Here is a 21,583-nt window from a genome sequence, read left to right as displayed (position 1 = left end):
CTCCTCCCGCTCGCCCCCGCCCTACCCGGGTGGTGCCAGCCTCATGGCTTATGCCCTGGGCGGTCGACACTGCACAGCCAGGCTGCCCTGGCGCAACCGCGGAGCGGCCCAGCAGGTTTTTCCTCTCGGCGGCCGCGGGCCACCCTGCTGCTGTCCTCTCCCCGCCTCGCCTGGGCCCGGCCCTCCCAGGCTCGTTCGCTCCTGTCTGCCGGGCGCAGCCAGAGTGCGGCCGTCCCTGCCTCAGGATGCCCAGCATCGTCGCCTACCAGAGCTCCGAGGTGGACTGGTGCGAGACTAACTTCCAGTACTCGCAGCTGGTGGCCGAGTTCTACAACACGGTGAGGGCCGGGCGACAGCGCCGGCGGGGGACGCGGGTTCAAGTCCCGGCTCCTCTGCATCCTCGCTGGGGAATCTGGCTCGAGCGGTTGGCCCGTCTGAGCTCCAGGGTTCACATCGGTGGACAGCGAGTGGCAGCCTTCATTCATTTACGTGTATTGGGCACCAGGCTCTGCAGCAGGTTTTGGAAACGCAGTAGTGGCGGGAAAAGAGTCGGTCTCCGCGTTCCTTGAGCGGAGAACATCTATGACCTCAGGCATTTGCAACCCGGGGTGACGGTGCTGTCATGGGGGGGTGGCGCACAGGCAGCTGTGGGGGCCCAGAGGAGGTCCCTGAGCCAGCGGGGGGGAGAGGGCGGATCAGGGAAGGCTTCCTGGAAGAGGTGACTGTGTCCGTCTTGTTCTCAGCTGCACCCCAAGCCTAGGGGTGACCAGCTCGTCCTGGTTTGCCCCGGACTATCCTGATGTCAGCCTTGGAAGTTTCACCTCCTGGGAAACCTCGCAGTTCTGGGCAAACCAGGAGGGTCAGACATCCTTCCCCCAGCCCCTGCTGTAGGACTGCATTGGAAGTGCTCAAAAATCGCGGATGCATAAATGACAACGGCATTTAACCCAAGCTGGAAAGATGCAGCAGTCAAAGGCACAGGCAGCGGTGGCGGTGCTCCTGCACCGGGCGCTGGGGACACAGAGGGGCAGGAGGCGGGGCGCTTGCATTCCCGGAGCTCCTGGGAGGGTGGTTAACGCGGACCAAGTGGCTAATTTAGCTCTATGTCTTGCACGTTATCCGTGCTCAGTAAACAGTGAGCTATGCAATCATACCAATACTGGCCTTTACCGAGCACTTACTGTATACCAGTCATTATTCTAAACACTTTCCGTGAAATATCTCATTTAATCTTCACAATGACATTGGAAATCGGATGCAATATATATTATACAGACTTTATCCCATTTTCCAGATGAGGAAACAGGCATTCAGGGAGTTCGAAGGATATGCTCAGGGTCACCCTGGCAGTCAGAGCCAGGATTTAAATTTGGTGAGTCCAGGAAATTTTTCTGGAAGGTAGGATAGGAGGCTCAGTTCCAGGAGGGCTGGGTTGCTCTGGCCTTCTTACCTTTGACCTGGTGGCTTCCCAGAGCTGGGAGGCAGGAGTGTGACACTTTAGGGTTCCTTGTAATCTTCCTGGTTTTGTACTTCCTTGGCCAGAGATACACTTTCTGGTCCTCAGTAGTCCCGCCTGGAGAATGGGAGGGGACTGAATGCAATGATCCCCAGTGGCTAAGAGGGCTGGGGGTTCTGGAACCCTTCTCTCTGGATTCCCCAGCAGCCCCTGGGACAACCCCAGGTGGGGGACCCCACAGACAGCACTGAGCGAGGGACTGGCTCCAGTATGGGCTGGGACCTGGTCTTGCTGCGTACTCTCCTGCAAAATGCTCCTCCACTGGACTCTCTTTTAGCCTGTTTCTCTCTCTCTTTTTTTTTAAAAGACGACTGGTAAGGGGATCTTAACCCTTGACTTGGTGTTGTCAGCACCACGCTCTCCCAAGTGAGCGAACCGGCCATCCCTATATAGGGATCCGAACCCGTGGCCTTGGTGTTATCAGCACCACACTCTCCTGAGTGAGCCACAGGCCAGCCCTAGCCTGTCTCTCAATGAAGTAAATTGAGCAACCTGTAGACACTGTAAAGCATCAGATCTCAAACTTTCCTGGTCACAACCCATATTAGAAAAGAGATTTTACATCAACATCACCCAGTTCCACCTTTTCAGATATTTATCAAACAGAAACAACCATTTCACAAAACAATGCTTCCCTTTCCCTGGTGTGAACACACTTGGATATTTTCTCTTCTATTCTATCAAAAAGACTCTGATCAAACAGGTCAGGGGCTGAGGAATAGAATCAGAGTTGTGTGAGAAAGGCTTTCCCGGCTGGCCGGTTACTCAGTTGATTAGAGAGCAAAGTTGCAACACCAAGGTCAAGGGTTTGGATCCCCGTACCAGCTAGCTACAAAAAAATCTTTTAAAGAAAGGCTTTCTTCAAGACTTTCCCCCTCCAAAACACTTCTGAGCGTCCCAAACTTGTCACCATAGTTAATAAATCATATAGTTCAAGGAGGGTGGGTGGATGGCACACTTTTTCTGTGTGGGGCTAGCTAGTAAATAGTTTCAGCTTTATGGGCCATATGGTTTTTTTTTTTTTTTTTTTTGCAACTACTCAACTCTGCTTTTGCAGCTCAAAAGCAGCCAGAGACAATATGCAAATGAGCGTGGTCATGGCTGTATGCCAATAAAACTTTATTTATGGACACAAGCGTGATATTCATATAATTTTCGCATGTCACAAAACAATATTCTTTTAGCTTTTCAACCATTTAACAATGTAAACATTATTCTTAGCTTGTGGGCCATACGATACGAGGTAGTTGGCTGAACTTGGCCATAGTTTGCCAGCTTCTGATATATGTACACATAGAAAAATAACCAGTCAAATAGAAAACAGTAAGTGATTCTTTTAGCATCTCAAATTAGTGATTAAAAATGAGTTTATTTCTAGTGCACGTGGACATACTCACATATTACAGGTTCCTGCGAACAATTAAAAAACTTGTGTGAAAAGGAAAAAAAAATCTTGTGTGTGTGAGGTGGATTTACAAATGACCACCCCCCAACTGAGTCATTGTGCCTCTAGGAATTTTTACTAAAGAGATAATTACAGTACACAACAAGATTTATATATGAGTCACCCTGAGTCATTTTAAATTGAAATAAATAAATGAATGAATATGAAGGTACTTCTAAAAGTTCATGGAAAAGTAGAATTTAAAATAATATGAATCTTTCCATGAACTTTTTGAAGGCCCCTCATAAAATGGAGGCTATAACATTGTCACCCATGTGTGTGGGGCTGAATTCTGGTAATACTATGCATCTATGTATTTTTATTTTTTAAATTTATTTTTTAATTAAGACATAGTTGATTGGGCATATCTCTGGGGTACAGCATTAGAATATCAATACCTGTGTGCAGTATGTGATGTTCAAATCAGAATAATTAGTATATTCACTATACAATGCATTGATTTTCACGGCCCTTTACCAATTCATCCCTTTCCCCCTTCCTCTACCTTTCCCACCTGTGATAACCTCAGTTCTGTTCTGTTCTTTTGAAAGTTCAGCATATTATTGTAATTATTGTATCTTTCTTTTTTATTTATTTCTTTGTTTATTTTTAGCTCCTGCTTATAAGTGAGGACAGGCAGTATTCCTCTTTCTATGCCTAGCTTATTTCACTTAACATAATTTTCTCCAAGTTCATCCACGTTGCTGTGAATGGCAGTATTTCATTCTTTTTTATGGCAGAGTAGTATTGTATAAATATGCAGCTATTTAAAAGCATACTTTTGATCTAGGGATGTAAATGAAACACACAAAATATGTAACAGGAAACATTTTAAATCCGTTCGTATTGATTTCATCATGATCCATTTATGAGTCAAGACTCACAGGTGGAAAACACTGCTCTGAAGGAGAATCTTTTGCTTTCTTGCAGTTCTGCTTGCAGGCTTTGAGTCTGGGGTTGGGGAGGCAGAGCCCAGCCACTCATGGTCAGGATTATAGAAGAAGGAAGCAATGAAGGACTCAGGCCAGGTTGGAAGGCTTCATGGAGAAGGGCACCTAGGAGTTGGGCTTTGAAAGGTGGATAGGAGTTCGTCAAGTGGGGAAGGAGTCCAGGAAAGGAAAGCAGAAGAGGGGAAAAGGATGTACTCAGTTCTGGAAGTAGAAGAGAAGCTGGTCATACTGGGAAAGAGAAAAGTATGTTCTTGTGGCTAGAATGTGGAGAGAGATAAAAACTCAACGTTGAGTGTTCAAAATTTATCCTGTGTTCATTGATGGACTCACTCATTCACTCAACCAAAATGCTGTAAACCAACCCATGCTAGGTGATCCTGGGATTCCATAGCAGCTCAGAGGTTCCAAGCTATGGGGAGTCCAGAATTTGAAACAGACATCCCGAGCCCATGGTTAGCTTGAGGCAGAGGGAAAAACCAGGGCAACAAGAGAAACAAGCTGTGGGCTTGAAGCCAGAGCCCAGGCTGCCTGCAGGGGGAGAACTGAAGTGTGAAAGAAAGGGCTAGAGAGCTTTCCAGAAGCCAAATCAGAAATGCCAGGCTGAAGATTGTGTGGTCCATTCTGAGGGCACTGGGGAGCCATAGGCAGCTTTTGAGCAGAAGAGAGTCGTGACATGGGGTCAGCTGGGGCACCTGGTTGCACTTTGCAGATGGGCTCAGAGAGCCAGGAAGAGTCGCCCAACAGGAACAGCGGTCAGGGGTATGAGAGGGTCTGGCTCAAGTGGGGCAGGGGAAGAAACCAAGGTGGGGGCTGCCCCAGTTTGCACCTGCTCGTGTTGGCCCAATGGCCTCCACATGTGGCCTCCTTCTGGGCCAAGGATAACTTAGGAGAGTTTCAAGTGGCACAGATGGAAGTTTCAAGGCTCCCAGAGGTTACTGTGATGCTGAATTTTTTCCTGGGGGTGCTGCCAAAGCTTCAGAGGCTCTGCTTCTCATCCTCTTTAGAAAACTCCCTCTCAGATACTCTGCTACAGAACAAAGAATGGCATGTTTGGCACAGGGATCTGCATAGATAAAGGCACAGAGGTAGGAATGATTGGGGGGAGTCTGGGGGGCACCAAAGACAGGAGATCAGAGCAGGGAGGGTGTGGAGGGGGCTGTAGGTTGCAGTGCCCCTCCCGTGTCCCACATCCTCCCCACCTCCTCGTCTGAGCCTTCCCACTGCTGGCCTCTGTAGTGTGATTCCAGCCTCAGCTCTTCCCTGAATGCTGTGTGACCCAGGGGGACACCTGCCCCTCTCTGAGCCCCTCACTGCAGGTGATGGGCAGGCCCCATGAGCTCTAAACCCTGAGTGTGGACTTGAGATTCAATCACACCTCCCTCTTCTGCCTTCCTCTTCATCCGTGTTCACAGCAAAAACAATTAATTACCATGTGCCTGTGGTGCGCCAGACCCTGCAGAGAGCAAGGTGGGCACAGTCCCTGTCCTCAGGGAGGGCAGACACCATGAAATGAATAATTACATGCACAAAACTGATGATCATGCCTGTGACACATCCTGGGCCCTGATTCAATTGTTCCCTTTTCTACTTTGGAAAAATGGGTGTTAGTGATCTGCACCCTGCTGGCCTCCTGGGGCTGATGGAGGGGCCCAAGTCAATGGGACAACAATCTCTTCATTTCATTCTTCATCCAGCGAGAATTGATGGAGTAGCTGATATGCACCAGGCACTGTTCTAGGCTCTGGGGACACAGCAGTGACCACAAAAAGACAAAAACCCCTGCCCTGGTGGGGCTGATGTTCTGGAAGATGGAGAGACAGACAATAAAACAAAGTCAAGGATACAGGATTCCAGGGGGTGGTCTGTGCTAAGAAAGAAAAACTCATTTATTCGTCCTTTTATTCAGCAAATATTTACTGAGTTCCTACCCAAAAAGGGGGCAGTTGCAGGGTATTCATTTATAGGACCATGGAGAGGATAAAACTACTACTGAACAACTCAAATGTCCATCAGCAGATGAATGGAAAGTGGTATATCCATACAATGGAATACTATTCAGCAGTGAAAAGGAACGAGGCTCTGACACATGCTACAGTGTGGGTGAACCTTGAAAACATCTTGTTCAGTGACAGACGCCAGACACAAAACACTACCTAATATGTGACTCCTTCCCTCCTTCCTCCCTCCCTCCCTCTCTCTTTCCTTCCTTCTTTGTTTCCTTCTTCCAGGACTAAGGGATTCAGCTACATCTGCCACACACTCTTCTGGGTACTAGTGACAAAACAGCAAACGATTCCAGAATAATAGCAATGCCGTATACATAGCCAGTGCAGCACATGTGCTGAGCACACGTGTGCATTACTTACATGTATTCTTTGCACATATTCTTTTCTACAAAAATTTACTGAGCACCTATTGTGTACCAGGCACTGTTCTAGACACTGGGGGCAGGTGGGGGGGGGGTGTTCAACAGCAGTGAACAAAACAGCCCAAACTCCCTGGCTCCATGGCACTTAATTCCATAATCCTCATCATCACACTTGTAGGTAGGAGAAAACAGGCACAGAATGTGCCCCGATGTTCTGACTGGATACACCCCATAGGGACAGGGACTTTGTTTTCAGGCACTGGTCAGGTCCTTGAGCACATAGCAGGTACAAGGAATGGGTGTGGAGCAAACGAATGAATGAAGAGTGGGAGGTGAGGTTACCTGTTGGGCTGTCTGTGTTCAGAGCTCAAGGCTGGGCTGGCCCTAGAAAGGATCCCAGACAGGTGTCTCTCTCGTGCAGCAGAACCTGGGTGGGGTGAGAGGTTGGGAAATGTGGGGGCTCATCCCCAGAGGCAGGGAGGGAGACCCCGGCATGGGGCGGTCTCTGATGCTTATCAGAGACTCCAGAGCCGGTTGGGGCCCATGAGTCATGGTCTCCACCCAATACTCTTGTCCTCATTCTGCACACTCCTGGGCATTGTTGATAACTCCTGTCTCAGTTCTGCTGGCCTCTGAGCTTGGAATAACTATACCAGTAACAGGCCTATTACTGTTATCTCCCTCAACAATAACAGCAGCAGACCTTGCTATTTATTGAGCCTGAACCACACACCTAGCAATGCAGTCTTACAATGCCTGGCCTCAACAGCCTGCAAGGTAGCATTGGTGATTCACTCCCATTTTACTGATGCAGGAAAGAGAGACACAGAGGCATTAGGTCACACAACCAGGCAGCAGCAGGGGAGCCCCTCTCTTAGTCACCACTACCTGTCTGGTCCTCCTGTCTTTCAAGGCACAGATTAAAAGCAAGCTTCTGAATCCCACAAGCTGTGCAACCTCAGAGAAGTCACTTCACCTCTCTGAGACTCAATTTCTTCATTGCCAAACAAGAACTAGAAAGCCAGACCTTGTGGGGAGGGGAGCAAGGATTAGAAACAATCTCCCTAAAGTTGTGTGGTCAAAAGAGGAGAAAGTAACAGTCATGGACTTTTATCGAGAACTTTCTATGGGCAAGACTCTCTGCAAGGTGTTTTCACACATGTGACAGAGGACCCATCTGAACCTGTTTTGCAATTTGGTCAATGGTCATGACTTATTGGGCACCTACGATATTCCAGTTTTTGAGAGTATGATGGAGAGTAGGGAAGTCACAATCTCTGTTCTCAAAGTGAGTTTAAGGAGATCAAGAGAGTTCCAGAGTAACAGGACAAGTGTCGGAAAGTGGAATGACGCAGGGCGGAAAGGAAGACCCACTGACCTTGCCTTGGGGAGTTGGGAAGGTTGGATGGAACAGGTGATGCCCAGGTGGAGTAGTGGTTGGTCTGGCAAAGAGAGATAAGCAGAGAGTGAGAATATTCCAGGCGTTGGGAACAGCACGTGCAAAGTCCTGAAGGTAAGAGGTAAGAGTGAGTGTGTCTCATCTGGAGGAAATGAATTATTTCTTCCACCTGCATTACAAAGTTGGAGAGAAGTCAGTTACGCAAGGAATTTATAAGCCAAGTTTAAGAGTTTGGATTTTATTTAAGGGAGCCACAGACGTATTTTAAATGGAGGCTTTAGAGTTTAGAAGACTGGTTAGGTCAGTATCTCCAGGCATGCATTGAAATGCCCAAGGGCTGGTCTTTGGCTGGAGGCAGAAGGAACGCTGGGTTTGTCTGGGAGTGTGTGTCCATCAGCACAGATGGAGGTACCTGAGGCAGAGTCATGGGCTGAGAAGAGGCTCAGGGAAGGACTGGCATGGCCCCTGTGCACCTGTCCTGGGACCACTGAGGGGAAAGGAATGGATGCCAGAATTGTAGTGGCTATCCATTGATTTTGCCTATCCAGTATTCATTGTCCCATTTTTCTTCCAGCAACCAAATGACCCTCCCCTGCTGGTTATGGTCTTGGTGAGATGGTTAATCAAAGTGCCCCGCCTCATGTCAAGGGTAGGTTGTGGCCCAGGCAACACTCTCTGGAATTTGCATCTTGAATCTGGACATCAGGACTGAACACAGTTGTTTTCATTTATGCTCCCTGTTTTAGTCCATTTTGTGTTGCTATAACAGAAATACCTGAGACTGGGTAATTTATAAGGAAAAGAGGCTTATTTGGCTTAACGATTCTGGGACATCTGCATCTGGCATGGGCCTCAGGCTGCTTCTACTCATGGCGGAAAATGGCAGGCAGCCGGCGGGTACAAGCAGATCACATGGCGAGAGGAAGCAAGAGAGAGAGAGAGAGAGGAGAGAAAGAAGGTGCCAGGGTCTTTTTAAGCAACGAGCTCTCACAGGAACTAATAGAGCGAGAACTCACTCATTAATCCCCCCTCCCCCAGGGAGAGCATTAATCCATTCATGAGGGATCCGCCCCCATGACTCAATCAGTTTCCAACACTGCCACATTGGAGATCAAATTTCCACCTGAGTTTTGGAGGGGACAACACATCCAAACTCCATCATTCTGCCCCTGGCCCCCCAAAACTCATGTCACTCTCACATACAAAATACAATCATTCTATCCCAACAGTCCCAAAAGTCTTAGCTCGCTCCAGCACCAACTTAAAAGTCCAAAGTCCAAAGTCTCATCTGAGACCAAAGGCAAAAAGTCCCTCCAGCTGTGAACCTGTGAAGACAAAACCAAATTTATCTACTGCCAAGATATAATGGTGGAACAAGCATTGGGTACACGTTCCCATTCCAAAAGGGAGGAATAGGCCAGAAGAAAGGAAAAACAGGCCCCAAACAAGTCTGAAATCCGGCAGGGCAGACATTATGTCTTAAAGCTCCAAAATAATGTTCTTCGACTCCAAGTCCTGCATCCTGGGCACAATTGGGCATCTGGGCCCCCAAAGCATCGGGCAGCCTTGTTCCCACAGCTCTGCCAGGCACAGCCCAGTAAGCTGTGCTGGTGCCTGCAGCTTTTCCAGGCTGGTGTTTACCTGTGGCCCTGCAGTTCTGGGGTCCTGGCAGAAGCCCTGCTATCTGGCTCTAGTAGACATTTCCCTGGTGGGGGCTCTCTGTGGGGGCTCCAACCCCACTTTCCTGCTCGGCATTGGTCTAGTAGATGTCTTCTGCAGTGGCTCCACCCCTGTGGCAGATCTCTGCCTGGGTCCACAGGCTTTTCCATACATCCTCTGGAATCTGGGTGGAGGCTGCCACACCCCCACTGCTCGCATGTCCTGCTGGCCTGCAGACTTAACACAACGTGGATGCCACCGAGGTTTTGGGCCTCTACTCTCCAGGGCTGCTGCATGAACCACACTTGGGGCCGCTCCAGCTGGAGCAGCTGGGATGCAGGGAGCAGGATCCCGAGGGCAGCTATGCCCCAGGTCTGTCCTCTGGGACAACTCAGTCCTTCTAGGCCTCAGGGCCTGTAATGGGTGGGGCACCCTTCCAGACTTTTCAAATGCATTTGGGACATTTTTTCCATTGTCCTGGTTCTTAGCATCTGGCTGCCTCACCACCAAGATAATGTCTTTAGCAACTAGTTTACCTGCTTCACCCTTGTGTTTTTCTTCTGCTCTCCGCTTCTCTACGACATGGCTGGGCTGCAAATATTCCAAAACTTTACTCTCTGCATCCCTTTTAATTTCAGGCTTTACATCATGCCTTTTCCACCATAACTCAGTGTAGGCTGTTAGAAGTAGCCACGCAGTGTCCTTAATGCTTTGCTGCTTAGAAACTTCTTCTGCCAGATACTCTGGTTCACAGCTCCTAAGTTCCAACTTTCACAAAGTCCAAGGGCATGGACACAATGCAGCCAAATTCCTTTCTATGGTGCAGCAAGGGTTATCTTTTGTCCAATTCTCAATGAGTTCCTCATTTCTATCTGGGACCTCATCATCCACATGGCCTTTACTGTCCACGTTTCTATCAGCATTTTGCTCACCACCACATAAGTCTCTAAGACACTCCAAACTTTCCCTTGTCTTTTTCTCTTCTTCTAAGTCCTCCAAAACCCTCCAACCTTTGCCCATTACCCAGTTCCAAAGCTGCATCCACATTTTCAAGTATCTGTATAGCAACACCCCACTCCTGGTACCAATTTTCTGTTTTAGTCTGTTTTGTGTTGCTATAACAGAAATACCTGAGACTAGGTAATTTATAAGAAAAAGAGACTTATTTGGCTCATGATTCTGTGACAGCTGTATCTGCACTAGTCCTCAGACTGCTTCTACTCATGGCAGAAAGTGGCAGGCAGCCAGTGGGTACAAGCAGATCGCATGGCAAGAGAAAGCAAGACAGAGAGAGAGAAGGTGCCAGGGTCTTTTTAATCAATGAGCTCTTGTGGGAATTAATAGGGTGAGTACTCACTCATTAATCCCCCCTCCGCCAGGGAGAGCACTAATCCATTCATGAGGGATCCACCCCCATGACTCAATCAGTTTCCAACACTGCCACATTGGGGATCAAATTTCCACATGAGTTTTGGAGGGGACAACACATCCAAACTCCATCACCCCCAGAAGAGGTTGTCCTTTAGAGGCTCAGAGCTGCTCTAGTTTTTGATTTTTATCATCTTTGGCAATTGCTTTGATTAGTGAGAACCCTTGTAATAAGTGTGGGAATGAATAAATAAATTAATAAGCATATATGTACAAAACCTATATAAATATTTAATAAACAATATATTTATTATATACTTGCCATGTCTAAGCCAATATTTAATAAATATATACTTATATTTATAGTGAAGATTCACCAGAATCATTTTCTGTTGCTTACTACCAAAGAATCCTAGCTAATATACTAATGGTGATGCCTCTGTTGAATTCAAGCAATAGAAAGCTAGCTTAAACAAATAAACAACAACCACAAAAAGACACACAAAAAAGAGAATGCACTGGAAAGATACTGGGGTATCTTAGAAAATGGAAAGAAGAGAATACAGGGACCCAGCATGGCTCTGGAGGACTCAGCAGAAGAGAAAACACTGCCCTTGAATATTTGCTTTTGATTTCTGCCTTCTCCCCTCATGGTCGCAAAATGACTGCCACATCTTCAACATTACAACAGTGTCCAAAGTCCTCCTTAGAGAGTTGCCAATGGTGTGACTCAATTTCAGTGACTCCTAAGCTCTGTGTCTGCTTCAAGTTTCAACTTCTCAAAACAGAACACCTGATTGGTGCAGCTGGGATGAGTATCTCCTCCAGTGGGGTATAGGGTCTCATGATACCAATGGCCAGTTGGGGGAGGGCACTGCTATGTTCTGGGGTAGCCATTATGAACTAGGTGGCAGATCTGGAGATGGGCATGACCTTGTTTACTGGCAGACAACAGCACCAGGGTGGAAAACAAGATGAAGGTGGAGATACAGGCTGGGAAGCCAGTTTACCCATGTGGCCCAGGCTAGTTTTTCAACTTGTGATCTTTGAGCTGGTTCCATGGTCACCTAGGGAGAGCCATGGGCTGCCCTAGAATCAGGAGGACCTCTGCTTTGGGAATCTGTACAAGTGCCCAGTTCCTAGGCTCATAGATGCTGACCTTGTAATGGATGAATGACTTCCCCCACACCCACCACTGTGCTCTGCCTTTTTGAGTCAGCATCCTTTAGACCAGGGCTCTGCAAATAACAGATAGTCCTAGATAACCGGATGCTATTTCTTTATAAGATATGATGCAGGCATTTAAGGAGACCTTCACAAGAAGAAGATTTTATTGGGGAAGTGTATAATTGAGAAAGCAAGCTGGCTGTCCTCAAGTTGGCAAGTGCAGAAGAAAACACTTGTTTCTGAGCTCACATGAGACATCCACTGTGGTCCACACAGATCTGGAGGAGACTTTGTTTTTGGAGTCAGAATCCTCCATCAACTGCCATGGCCTTGAGACATCGAAATATTGGTGCACATGTTCATGTCACATTAATTGTACTTGTAAGCCAGTGAGACCTGGGACCTTTAGGTCAACGGCACTAAGAGGTAGGTGGCATTATGCACATTTTGAGGATGCAGAGGTGGAGAGTCAAGGATGTATGTTACCTTCCCGAAGCCCTGAGTTAGTGACTAAGGTAGGGTGGATTTAATCCCATGTCACTTAGATCCCAAAGCCTGTTAATTGGGATGCTTTGATTTCAACAAAACACCCAACAAAGAATGGCTTAAACAGTGATCTTAATTTTTATAAAAATGAAAGTCTGGAGGTAGATGGTTCTGGAATAAGTTAGCTCAGCAGCTTAACACTATGAAACTGCTTGGTTCTTTCCATCTTTCTGCCCTGCTATCCCTAGGGTACAGAGATAGCAAAATATTCTCCAGGGACTTCTGGCATCCCTGAGATCCTTTTAGGGGTTCCTTGATGTGATAATAATAGGAAGATACTATTTGCCTTTTTTACTCAATGATTCTCTCATGAGGGTACAATGGAATCTTCCAGAGGCTACATGATGTACAACAGCATCATGCTCTCTGAGGGCCAACAAAATGCGTGCTTGTGTAGTCATATCTTAAAATTTTTTTCCTTTCATTTTTTAATATACTAAATCTTTTTGTGTGTGTGTGTGTGTGGCTGGCCGGTACAGGGATCGAACCCTGGACCTTGGTGTTATCAGCACCATGCTCTAACCAGCTGAGCTAACTGGCCAGCTTAATGATATAATAAATCTTGATAGATGTAATTCACATAAAACAATGCTCTTTTGGTTTCCCAGTAACATTTAAGAACATAAAAGGGTCTTGAGACCTACAAATTTGGGAACTATTGTTCTCAAGTATTTTTATTCTTTTTTAAAGATGACCGGTAAGGGGATCTTAACCCTTGACTTGGTGTTGTCAGCACCACGCTCACACAGTGAGCTAACCGGCCATCCCTATATAGGATCCGAACCCGCGGCCTTGGTGTTATCAGCACCGCACTCTCCCGAGTGAGCCACAGGCCGGCCCCTTTGCTCTCACCCTTGTTTCCTCGTGGTTGCAAAATAGCTGCCACTTTTTGAACATCACAACAATGTCCAAAGGCTTTTTCGCTGGACCAGATTTCAATAATAAGACTTTCCCAGAAATTCCCCATCAGTACTTCCATCATGTCTCATTGGCTAGAATTTTATCACACATCCATTTCTTCACCAGTCATTGGCAGCAAGGATGACTCATGCCTTGGGGCTAAGTCCTGCATCCCTGAAGGACATGTCCTCCTGATGTCTGAACAAAATTTGAGTTTATTTAGCAAGGAAGAAATGGGGTATATATAACTTAAGATATAGATTCAGCTGATGTAAGAGAGACTTCAAATAATAGTGGCTTAATGAAGTTAGAAATTTATTTCCCTCTTATTTAACATCTAATCATAAGCTTCTGGGGCTAATGGGAAAGCTCTCTTGTGCCAGGGATCCAGGATCCTTTTATACAGTCACTTTGTCATCTCTAGGCCATTTCCCTAATCTGCATTATATAAGAAGCTACCCCATCACACCTGCATTCCATCAGAAAGAGGGTAAGAGGAAGGCATGCTCCTTCCCTTTAAGAGCACAACCTGGGGGGCTGGCCCATGGCTTACTCGGGAGAATGCGGTGCTGATAGCACCAAGGCCATGGGTTTGGATCCTACATAGGGATGGCCAGTTGGCTCGCTGGCTGAGCGTAATGCTGACAACACCAAGCCAAGGGTTGCGATCCCCTTACCGGTCATCTTAAAAAAAAAAAAAAAAAAAAAAAAAAAAAAGAGCACAACCTGGAAGCTGTATCCTGTCCTTCTGCTCATGTCTCATTGGCCAGAACTTAGTCACATGGCCATGTGTAGCTGCAAGGGAGTCTGGGAAATGTAGTCTTTAGCTCGATGGCCATGTGCCCAGCTAAAATCAATGCTGCTATAGAAGAACGGGGAAAATTAAATTAGCTTACACCACTTGTTTTTTTCTCCTCCCTGGTCTGGGGCTTGCCTCCCCAGAAGGATGTGTCCTCCTAATACTGAACCAAATCAGTTTGGTTAATGAGGAAGAAGAGAAGGTGGTTGTTGACGGCTCACTCCTCACTCTCTGCTGTAACCACCATATTCTTGGTGGTCTTATTGTTAGTTATTACCTTGACTCATTTGTTATTCACCAAAAATTGGTGGAAGTCTTTGAAACAGTTTCTGTTGCTACCATGAACAGAACTCTGATCCTTCTCATAAGAAACTCACATGTCCTTGGGATCTGGTTTTGAATCTAGGATTCTCAGCTGGGTGATGGGGCTGGACCATGTGACCACTCTGAGAATCAGTATCTTCTTCTATAATGTGGTTATGCTAATACCTACCTGGCTGGGTCGTCTTGAGGAAGAAATGAGAGTCTGGGAATAACAAATTTTGCCAGTTTAGGGATAGGGGTCTGGAACATAGTAGGTGTCTAATTATAGCAGGACAGATAATTCATCCACACACAACCTTATCCAACAGCAAAGATGAGCAATCATGGGATTCTGAAGAGGTGCAGCCACACCATCTGGCTTCCAATCTCCCTCCTCCTCCCCCAAGAAGACTTTTCTGGTCACCTCAGCCCACAGTAATATTTCCTCTTTGTCTCAGCTAGCTAATGCTGTATAACAAATCACCCTTAATATAGAGGCTTGAAACAATGACAACTTTTATTTTGCTTATGAGTCTACAATCTGGGTAGGGTTTGACAGGGACAGCTCATCTCTGCTCCACTTGGCATCAGTTGGGGGTATCAGCTTGAAGGCTGGGAAGGGGACTGAAATCACCTGAAGTTTCATTCATTCATGTGTGTGGTGACTGGACTGAGAAGAATCAAACAATGAGGGCCCCTCCAGTATCTCTTTCTATGTGGTCTCTCTGGGCTGTTTCTCCAGCAAGGAGGCTTCAAAGGTAACTAGTCTTATTGTACAGTGGCTTGGAGCTACAAAGTCTCATGCTCTGAGATAAAGAGGAGAAGGTGGAAGACACAATTCCTTTTATAACTTAACATCAGAAGTCACTTTCACTTCATGCTGTTTGTTAGAAGCCCATCACTAGAGTATTATATCATCTTTCCTCATCTACAAGGCTAAAGCTGACTCATGACCACATTTCATCCCACAGGAAGGGCAAAGAGGAATAGAGAGGGTAAGCCTTACTTAAGTGGCTCCTTAAGGACTGACTGACCTGGAAGTAGTAGACGTCATTTTTGTTCTTATCCCATTGGCCAGACCAGGTCACAAGGCCTGCATGAGCTGCAAGGAATGCTGGGAAATGTAGTCTCTCATTGGGTAGCTGTGTGCCCAGCTAAAACTTGGGAGGTATTATTTCTAAAGGAAGGTGCAGCGGGGGGAGAATATATATAGAAAGTTGGCAGATAGTCTTTGCAGCACTCACTGAATGAATGAATGAACCAATAGAATAATGGATTGAGTAACTGACCTATTGATAATAGGATGACTGTCAAGATCAGCTGAAAGATTGACAGGTGAATGATTGACAAATCCTGGGTTGGTTAATTGCCTGAAAGGTGGCAGGTGATCAACTGGCTAATGACTGAGGTTTGGACAGAGGGGCAGCCCTGCTCTACCTCCCCTGTCTGACAAGCCCCCTCCCCATGTCTCTCTCTGCTCCAGTTCAGCAATGTCACCTTCTTACTCTTTGGGCCTCTCATGATGTTCTTGATGCATCCCTATGCCCAGAAGCGCTCCCGCTACATCTACGGTGTCTGCATCCTCTTTATGGTCATAGGTAGGTGTGGGTCTGTGACAGGGATGCGATGGGGGTGGGGAGGGGTGACTGCCTTGACCACCTGCCCTTGCCTCTGCCACTCTAGGCCTGTTCTCCATGTATTTCCACATGACGCTCAGCTTCCTGGGCCAGTTGCTGGATGAGCTCTCCATCCTGTGGCTCCTGGCCAGTAGCTACAGCATATGGATGCCCCGCTGCTACTTCCCTGCCTTCCTAGGGGGGAAAAGGTAGGGTGGGAGCTGGCTGTCTGCACAAGATGGGGCCTCTGTTGACCCATGTCTGAGCTCACCTGGGCCCCCTGGAATCCCCACCCCTGAGCCCTTTGGGGGCCCTTGGAATCCCTCCCTTGACCACCCCAGCATTCTCTCCTAACTGCCTGATTTGCCTGGGTTTCCAGAGACCACTCCTCTGATCCCAACTGGTTTCCTGGAATTCCTTCTTTGATCCCACCTGATAGCCAAAGACTATTTCTACACTCTGTCTGAGCCACCTGGGATCCTGGACCCCATGCCTAAACTTACCTAGACCCCAGAGACCCCTACCCTGAGCCTATCAACTAGGCTCCCTGCAGTCTTTCATCTGATCCTCCTGAGATCCCTGAGTCCCTCTCTTGACCTGACTAATCCCACACTCACCCTAAACTCTCTTCTAACCCTACCTGACCCACTTGAGCCTTCCAGGACCCTCCCATCACTCCTGATATGTCTGTAATTCTTCCCTAATCTCTCTCAGGTTTTCAAGAACCCTTGTCTGGCCTCTCCTAAATTCACCTGGGCCCAGGGATCCATTCTCCCATCCTGCCTGGGCTCCCCTGAGTCCCTTGCCTGACCTCATCTGGGTCCTGGGAAGCTTCGTGAATCTCCTGAGCCCCCTGACCCTCTCTCCTGATCCTACCCAACCATCCCTGGGTCCCCCCATTAGACCCTGCCTGGGCCCACCTGAGGTCCCTGGGACCCTGGGCTGAGTCCACCAGGGAAGCTCCAGACCCTTTTCTGAGCCCAATTGGACTCCTCAGAACCCTTCCCTTTTCTCATCCACCTTGACCACTAGATCTCTAAATGACCCTGCCTGAATTCCCCAGGACCTCCCCTTCCCCCCTGTTCAGCTGAACCCCTTCCTCTCCAGGGCCCTGTTCATCCGCCTGGTTATCATCACCACTGTGCTCAGCACCTTTCTGTCCTTCCTGCGGCCCACGGTCAACGCGTACGCCCTCAACAGCATCGCCCTGCACATCCTCTACATCGTGTGCCAGGAGTATAGGAAGTGAGTGGAGGCTGCAGGCGCCTGGGAGGTGCCCCCCACCCCAAGCACCCCCAATATTCACTGTGTTGCAGGCACTGAATTATCATTAACTGCAGGCTTGTGGAGGGGACATCCCTTTGCCAAGATCATCCACTAATGAGTGGTAGGGCCAGGATTTGAACCTAAGTCTGTCTGACTGCAGAGCTCATCCTTTTTATGATGAAACCCCCCAAAACATACATACAGGTAGAGAGATTACCCCATAAACCTCCACACCTCCACTAACCAACCCCAATAACCAACACATTTTTCCAACCTGTGTTACATATTTCCTTCAGATCTCATATAATTTCACTCCTAAGTTTTTCAGGATTTAATGCTCCTGATAAAGAATACTTTTTTTTTAAACTTTTTAAAATTTTATTTATTTATTTATTTTTAAAAGATGACCGGTAAGGAGATCTTAACCCTTGGCTTGGTGTTGTCAGCACCACTCTCTCCCAAGTGAGCTAACCGACCATCCCTATACATGGACCTGAACCCGCAGCCTTGGTGTTATCAGCACCACACTCTCCCAAGTGAGCCACAGGCCGGCCCAAGAATGCTTTTTTAAAAAAATACCTACATTAAGTTTTTGCAGAATAGGGAGGAGGCTCTCAAATAGGGCCATTTGAGTAGAGTTGAATAAAAAGATTATTTACAAGGGAGAAGACAAGGTGTAGGAAAATTAGCAGTGTTTGTTTGGAATTCCTGTGCTAGTAAGTGTGGGTTGACCATCTGGAGACCTGCAGTGGGGGTGATGGGAGGCCAACCCAACTGGAAACCATTGGCCAACTCGACCAAAAACTACTGGCCAATCCAACTGGAAGCCCAAGGACAAGGGCACCTGTAGATTTGGTCCACACAGGTCAGCCTCCCAGGAAGAGGGCCAGGTAGAGAAGAATAGGGACAGATGCAGAGGGACAAATGAGAGAGGGCACATACACTTCTAACAGAGTTAACGGCGCTTCCTTAAAATAGTATCTAATTCCCAGTTCATATGGACAATTCCTCAGTTTCTTTTCTTTTCTTTTTTTTTTTAAAGGTGACCGGTAAGGGCATCTTAACCCTTGACTTGGTGTTGTCAGCACCACGTTCACCCAGTGAGCCACGGGCTGGCCCTCCTGTTTCTTAAAGATGCCTCTGACACCTGATTTTGTTTAAACCAGGATCCAAACATGGTCTCTTAGGTCTCCTTTATTTCATAACAGTTCCTGCCTCCTTCCCCTTTTCTTTGTGCCTCTGATTTTACAGAGAAACGTAGTCATTTTATAGCATGATTTGTGTTCCACATTTGGCCAACCACTTCCTGCAGTATCTTTTAATGTGTTTATTTATTTTTTTTTGTATTTCCTGAAAATTAATAGATCTAGATTTAGGTTTCTTTCTTTTTTCTTCTTTCCTTTTTTTTTTTTAGGCCAGCCTATTTTATGGGCAAAAAATATATAAAATAAAATAAAGAATATTTCATGGGTGATGCTGGATACTTCCTGTTCAACCCATCAGAACCCGGTAATGAGTGGTTGTCCCACCAACAGTGTTGTTAGGGCCGAGCAGTGGGTTCAGATGGTGTCACCAGGTCCCTTTGTTGTAAAGTTTTCTGCCAACCACCTAATGGTTTCAGCAGCCACTGGTGGTTTCAGTTGCTATAGATGCACGGGACCTTGGTCCATGATCTCGCAAGGGGTTGCTGAAGGGTGATTTGCAGATTCTATTATTCCTTCTGCCCTAATTATCTGGAGCTCTTTCTTCAATGAGGACTTTTGCTCATCAACTGTGAAATACAGTTGGAACAAGAAAGGTGAAATAGATGACTGATTCTTTTCCCCTTAATGATCAGTTTCCAGAGTAATGAGTTGGTGCCTTAGCCATCTCTAGTAGGGACAACAAGGTGGATTTTTAAAAGTGTCATGGGGGCTGTCTGTTTAGCTCAGTCGACTAGAGAGTGGTGTTAATAACACCAAAGTCAAGGGTTTGGATCACTGTACCAGCTAGCGGCAAAATAAATAAATGAATGAATGAATAAATAAATAAGTAAGTAAGTAAGTAAGTAAATAATCATTATGAACTCAGGATTTTTTAAAGTTCTGAAGTATTTCAATCTATTGCAGTCATTATGCTATTTTTAAAAAACTTTTTATTTTGAAATAAATATAGACTCACAGCAAGTTGCAAAATAGTAGAGTCCCACAGACCCTTCTCCCACTGTCCCCCAAAGGTAACATCTTACGTAACCATAGTACAATTGGAAAAGGAGGAAATTGACGCCAGGAAGCTGGTACAATACTGTTAACCAGACCACAGACTTTATTCAGATCTCACCAGTTCTTATTTATTATGCATTCTGATGTTCAAAGCAACCCATTCTATTTTATTCTATTTTATTTTATTTTTCTTTAAAAGATGACCGGTAAGGGAATCTTAACCCTTGACTTGGTGTTGTCAGCACCACACTCATCCAGTGAGCAACCGGACATCCCTATATGGGATCCGAACCCGTGGCCTTGGTGTTATCAGCACCACACTCTCCCAGGTGAGCCACGGGCCGGCCCAAACCAACCCATTTTAGGCTAGTGGGCAGAGCTTGTGCTTTTAACCATAAAGGAGTTGCTGTCTCATTCGTCCTCAATATGCTCTTTCTCAAGGGACACAGGCTTAGCTCTGCTGTTGGAGAAACAGATTTTGGTCTTGAGCTGTCCCAAGACATGGCCTCCAGAGAATGCACCCGCTCCCCACACCAGATGCACACACACACAAACATAAGTTTTCACACATTCACCCACAGGTGTGCACACACTTATATCCCAAAATACACAAGCACAGAAGGGTTCGTTGGTTAAGAATAAAGATTATGCAATCAGTCAAACTTGCTTTAGATCCTAGCTCTGCCACTTACTAGCTGTGTAACCATCAGGTGTGGGATAATATAATCGCCTGTGCCTCAGTTTACTCATCTACAAGTTGCTGTGAGGACTGAGTTACTATCTGCAGGACTTTTAGGACCGCGCCTGGCATGCTGTGAATGCTCAGCACGTGTTAGCTCTGAGCACGTATTAGGCACCCTCTGCCCTGTACCTCTAAGCCCTGCTCCATCCCCCTCCCAGCCTGCCAGCCTCATCTCCTCATTTCCCATCAGAGCCTTCAGCCACTGCCATCTGAGTCAGGCCCTGGTCTCCTTTCTTCCCTCCCTAGGACCAGCAATAAGGAGCTTCGGCATCTGATTGAGGTCTCCGTGGTTTTATGGGCTTTTGCTCTGACCAGCTGGATCAGCGACCGTTTCCTTTGCAGTTTCTGGCAGTGGATTCATTTTTCCTACCTGCACAGCATCTGGTAAACACTTTCCCTAGGGCCTGGGGTCCCAGAATGAGAGAATTTGAAATGTTAGAGCTTAGATCAGGAGCCTGGGGTGGGGAAATAGAGAGGGGAGACTCAGCAGTGGGGGGAAGGTTTCAGGAGGGGAAGCCAGACCCAGAAGGCTCCTTGGATGACCAAGATCCATAAGCAGGAAGACCAAGGTGGGGCTAGGGGCATCTTGCACCCTAACAACCCTCTCCCTGCATCTCACAGGCATGTACTCATCAGCATCACTTTCCCCTACGCCATGGTCTCCATGGCCTTGGTGGATGCCAGCTACGAGATGCCAGACCAAACCCTCAAAGTCCACTACTGGCCTCGGGACACTTGGCCTGTGGGACTGCCCTACGTGGAAATCCTGGGTGCTGACAAGAACTGCTGAGGCCTGCCAGCCTCTTGACTATCCAGCCACTCACCCCGACTTGCCTGCATCTTGAGAGAGGCCTGGATCAGGACTTGAGCCCAGGGGACACTCGTGGTTCCTTTCTCCATTCTCCTTTCCCCATCCTCCTTGTCCTGTCCTGCCTCACCCCGAGACAGGGGATGGACTTCCTGAGTCTCTGAGCAGCAGTCTGATGACCCTGGGGGGCTTCCTGGAATATCCCCCTCCATGACCCGCCCTTGCCCTCTTTCATTTCCTCCTCGTGTCCACAGCTTCCTCATGGTCGTTGTCACACGACTTGATGGGGCTGCATTACCAGGTGCTGGGAGGACTGCATTATGTGGTTTCTGCTGGGAATGATCCCAGGCTGGGGCTTGCTTCCTGGACATCTTATAAATGTTGGTGGTCACCACCAGACTCCCTGAATCTGTCTTTGACCATGGCAATGTCCCTGGTAGTTGGGGAGCATCCCAGAGAACACACCTTCCAGGCACCTTGTCTTACACCCACACGTGTGTGTAGAGACCGTGCAGACCCACTCACATGCTG

General features: G+C 47.3%; 1 protein-coding gene across 1 annotated transcript; it reads left to right on the top strand.

Annotated features, from left to right (window-relative positions):
* The first annotated feature begins 245 nt into the window (after nucleotides 1–245).
* ACER1 (alkaline ceramidase 1) lies at nucleotides 246–21,073 on the top strand. The gene is made up of 6 exons (XM_063109005.1): nucleotides 246–338; nucleotides 15,903–16,017; nucleotides 16,103–16,244; nucleotides 17,143–17,280; nucleotides 20,491–20,628; nucleotides 20,866–21,073. Exons 1-6 carry the CDS (start codon nucleotides 246–248, stop codon nucleotides 21,032–21,034), a joined length of 795 nt encoding a protein of 264 aa, XP_062965075.1. The 3' UTR covers nucleotides 21,035–21,073.
* The last annotated feature ends 510 nt before the right edge of the window (nucleotides 21,074–21,583 follow it).

This window comes from Cynocephalus volans, chromosome 10 (genome assembly GCF_027409185.1).
Source record: "Cynocephalus volans isolate mCynVol1 chromosome 10, mCynVol1.pri, whole genome shotgun sequence".
In the NCBI taxonomy this organism is placed as follows: Eukaryota; Metazoa; Chordata; class Mammalia; order Dermoptera; family Cynocephalidae; genus Cynocephalus; species Cynocephalus volans.
This window is presented reverse-complemented; position numbering and strand designations above follow the sequence as displayed.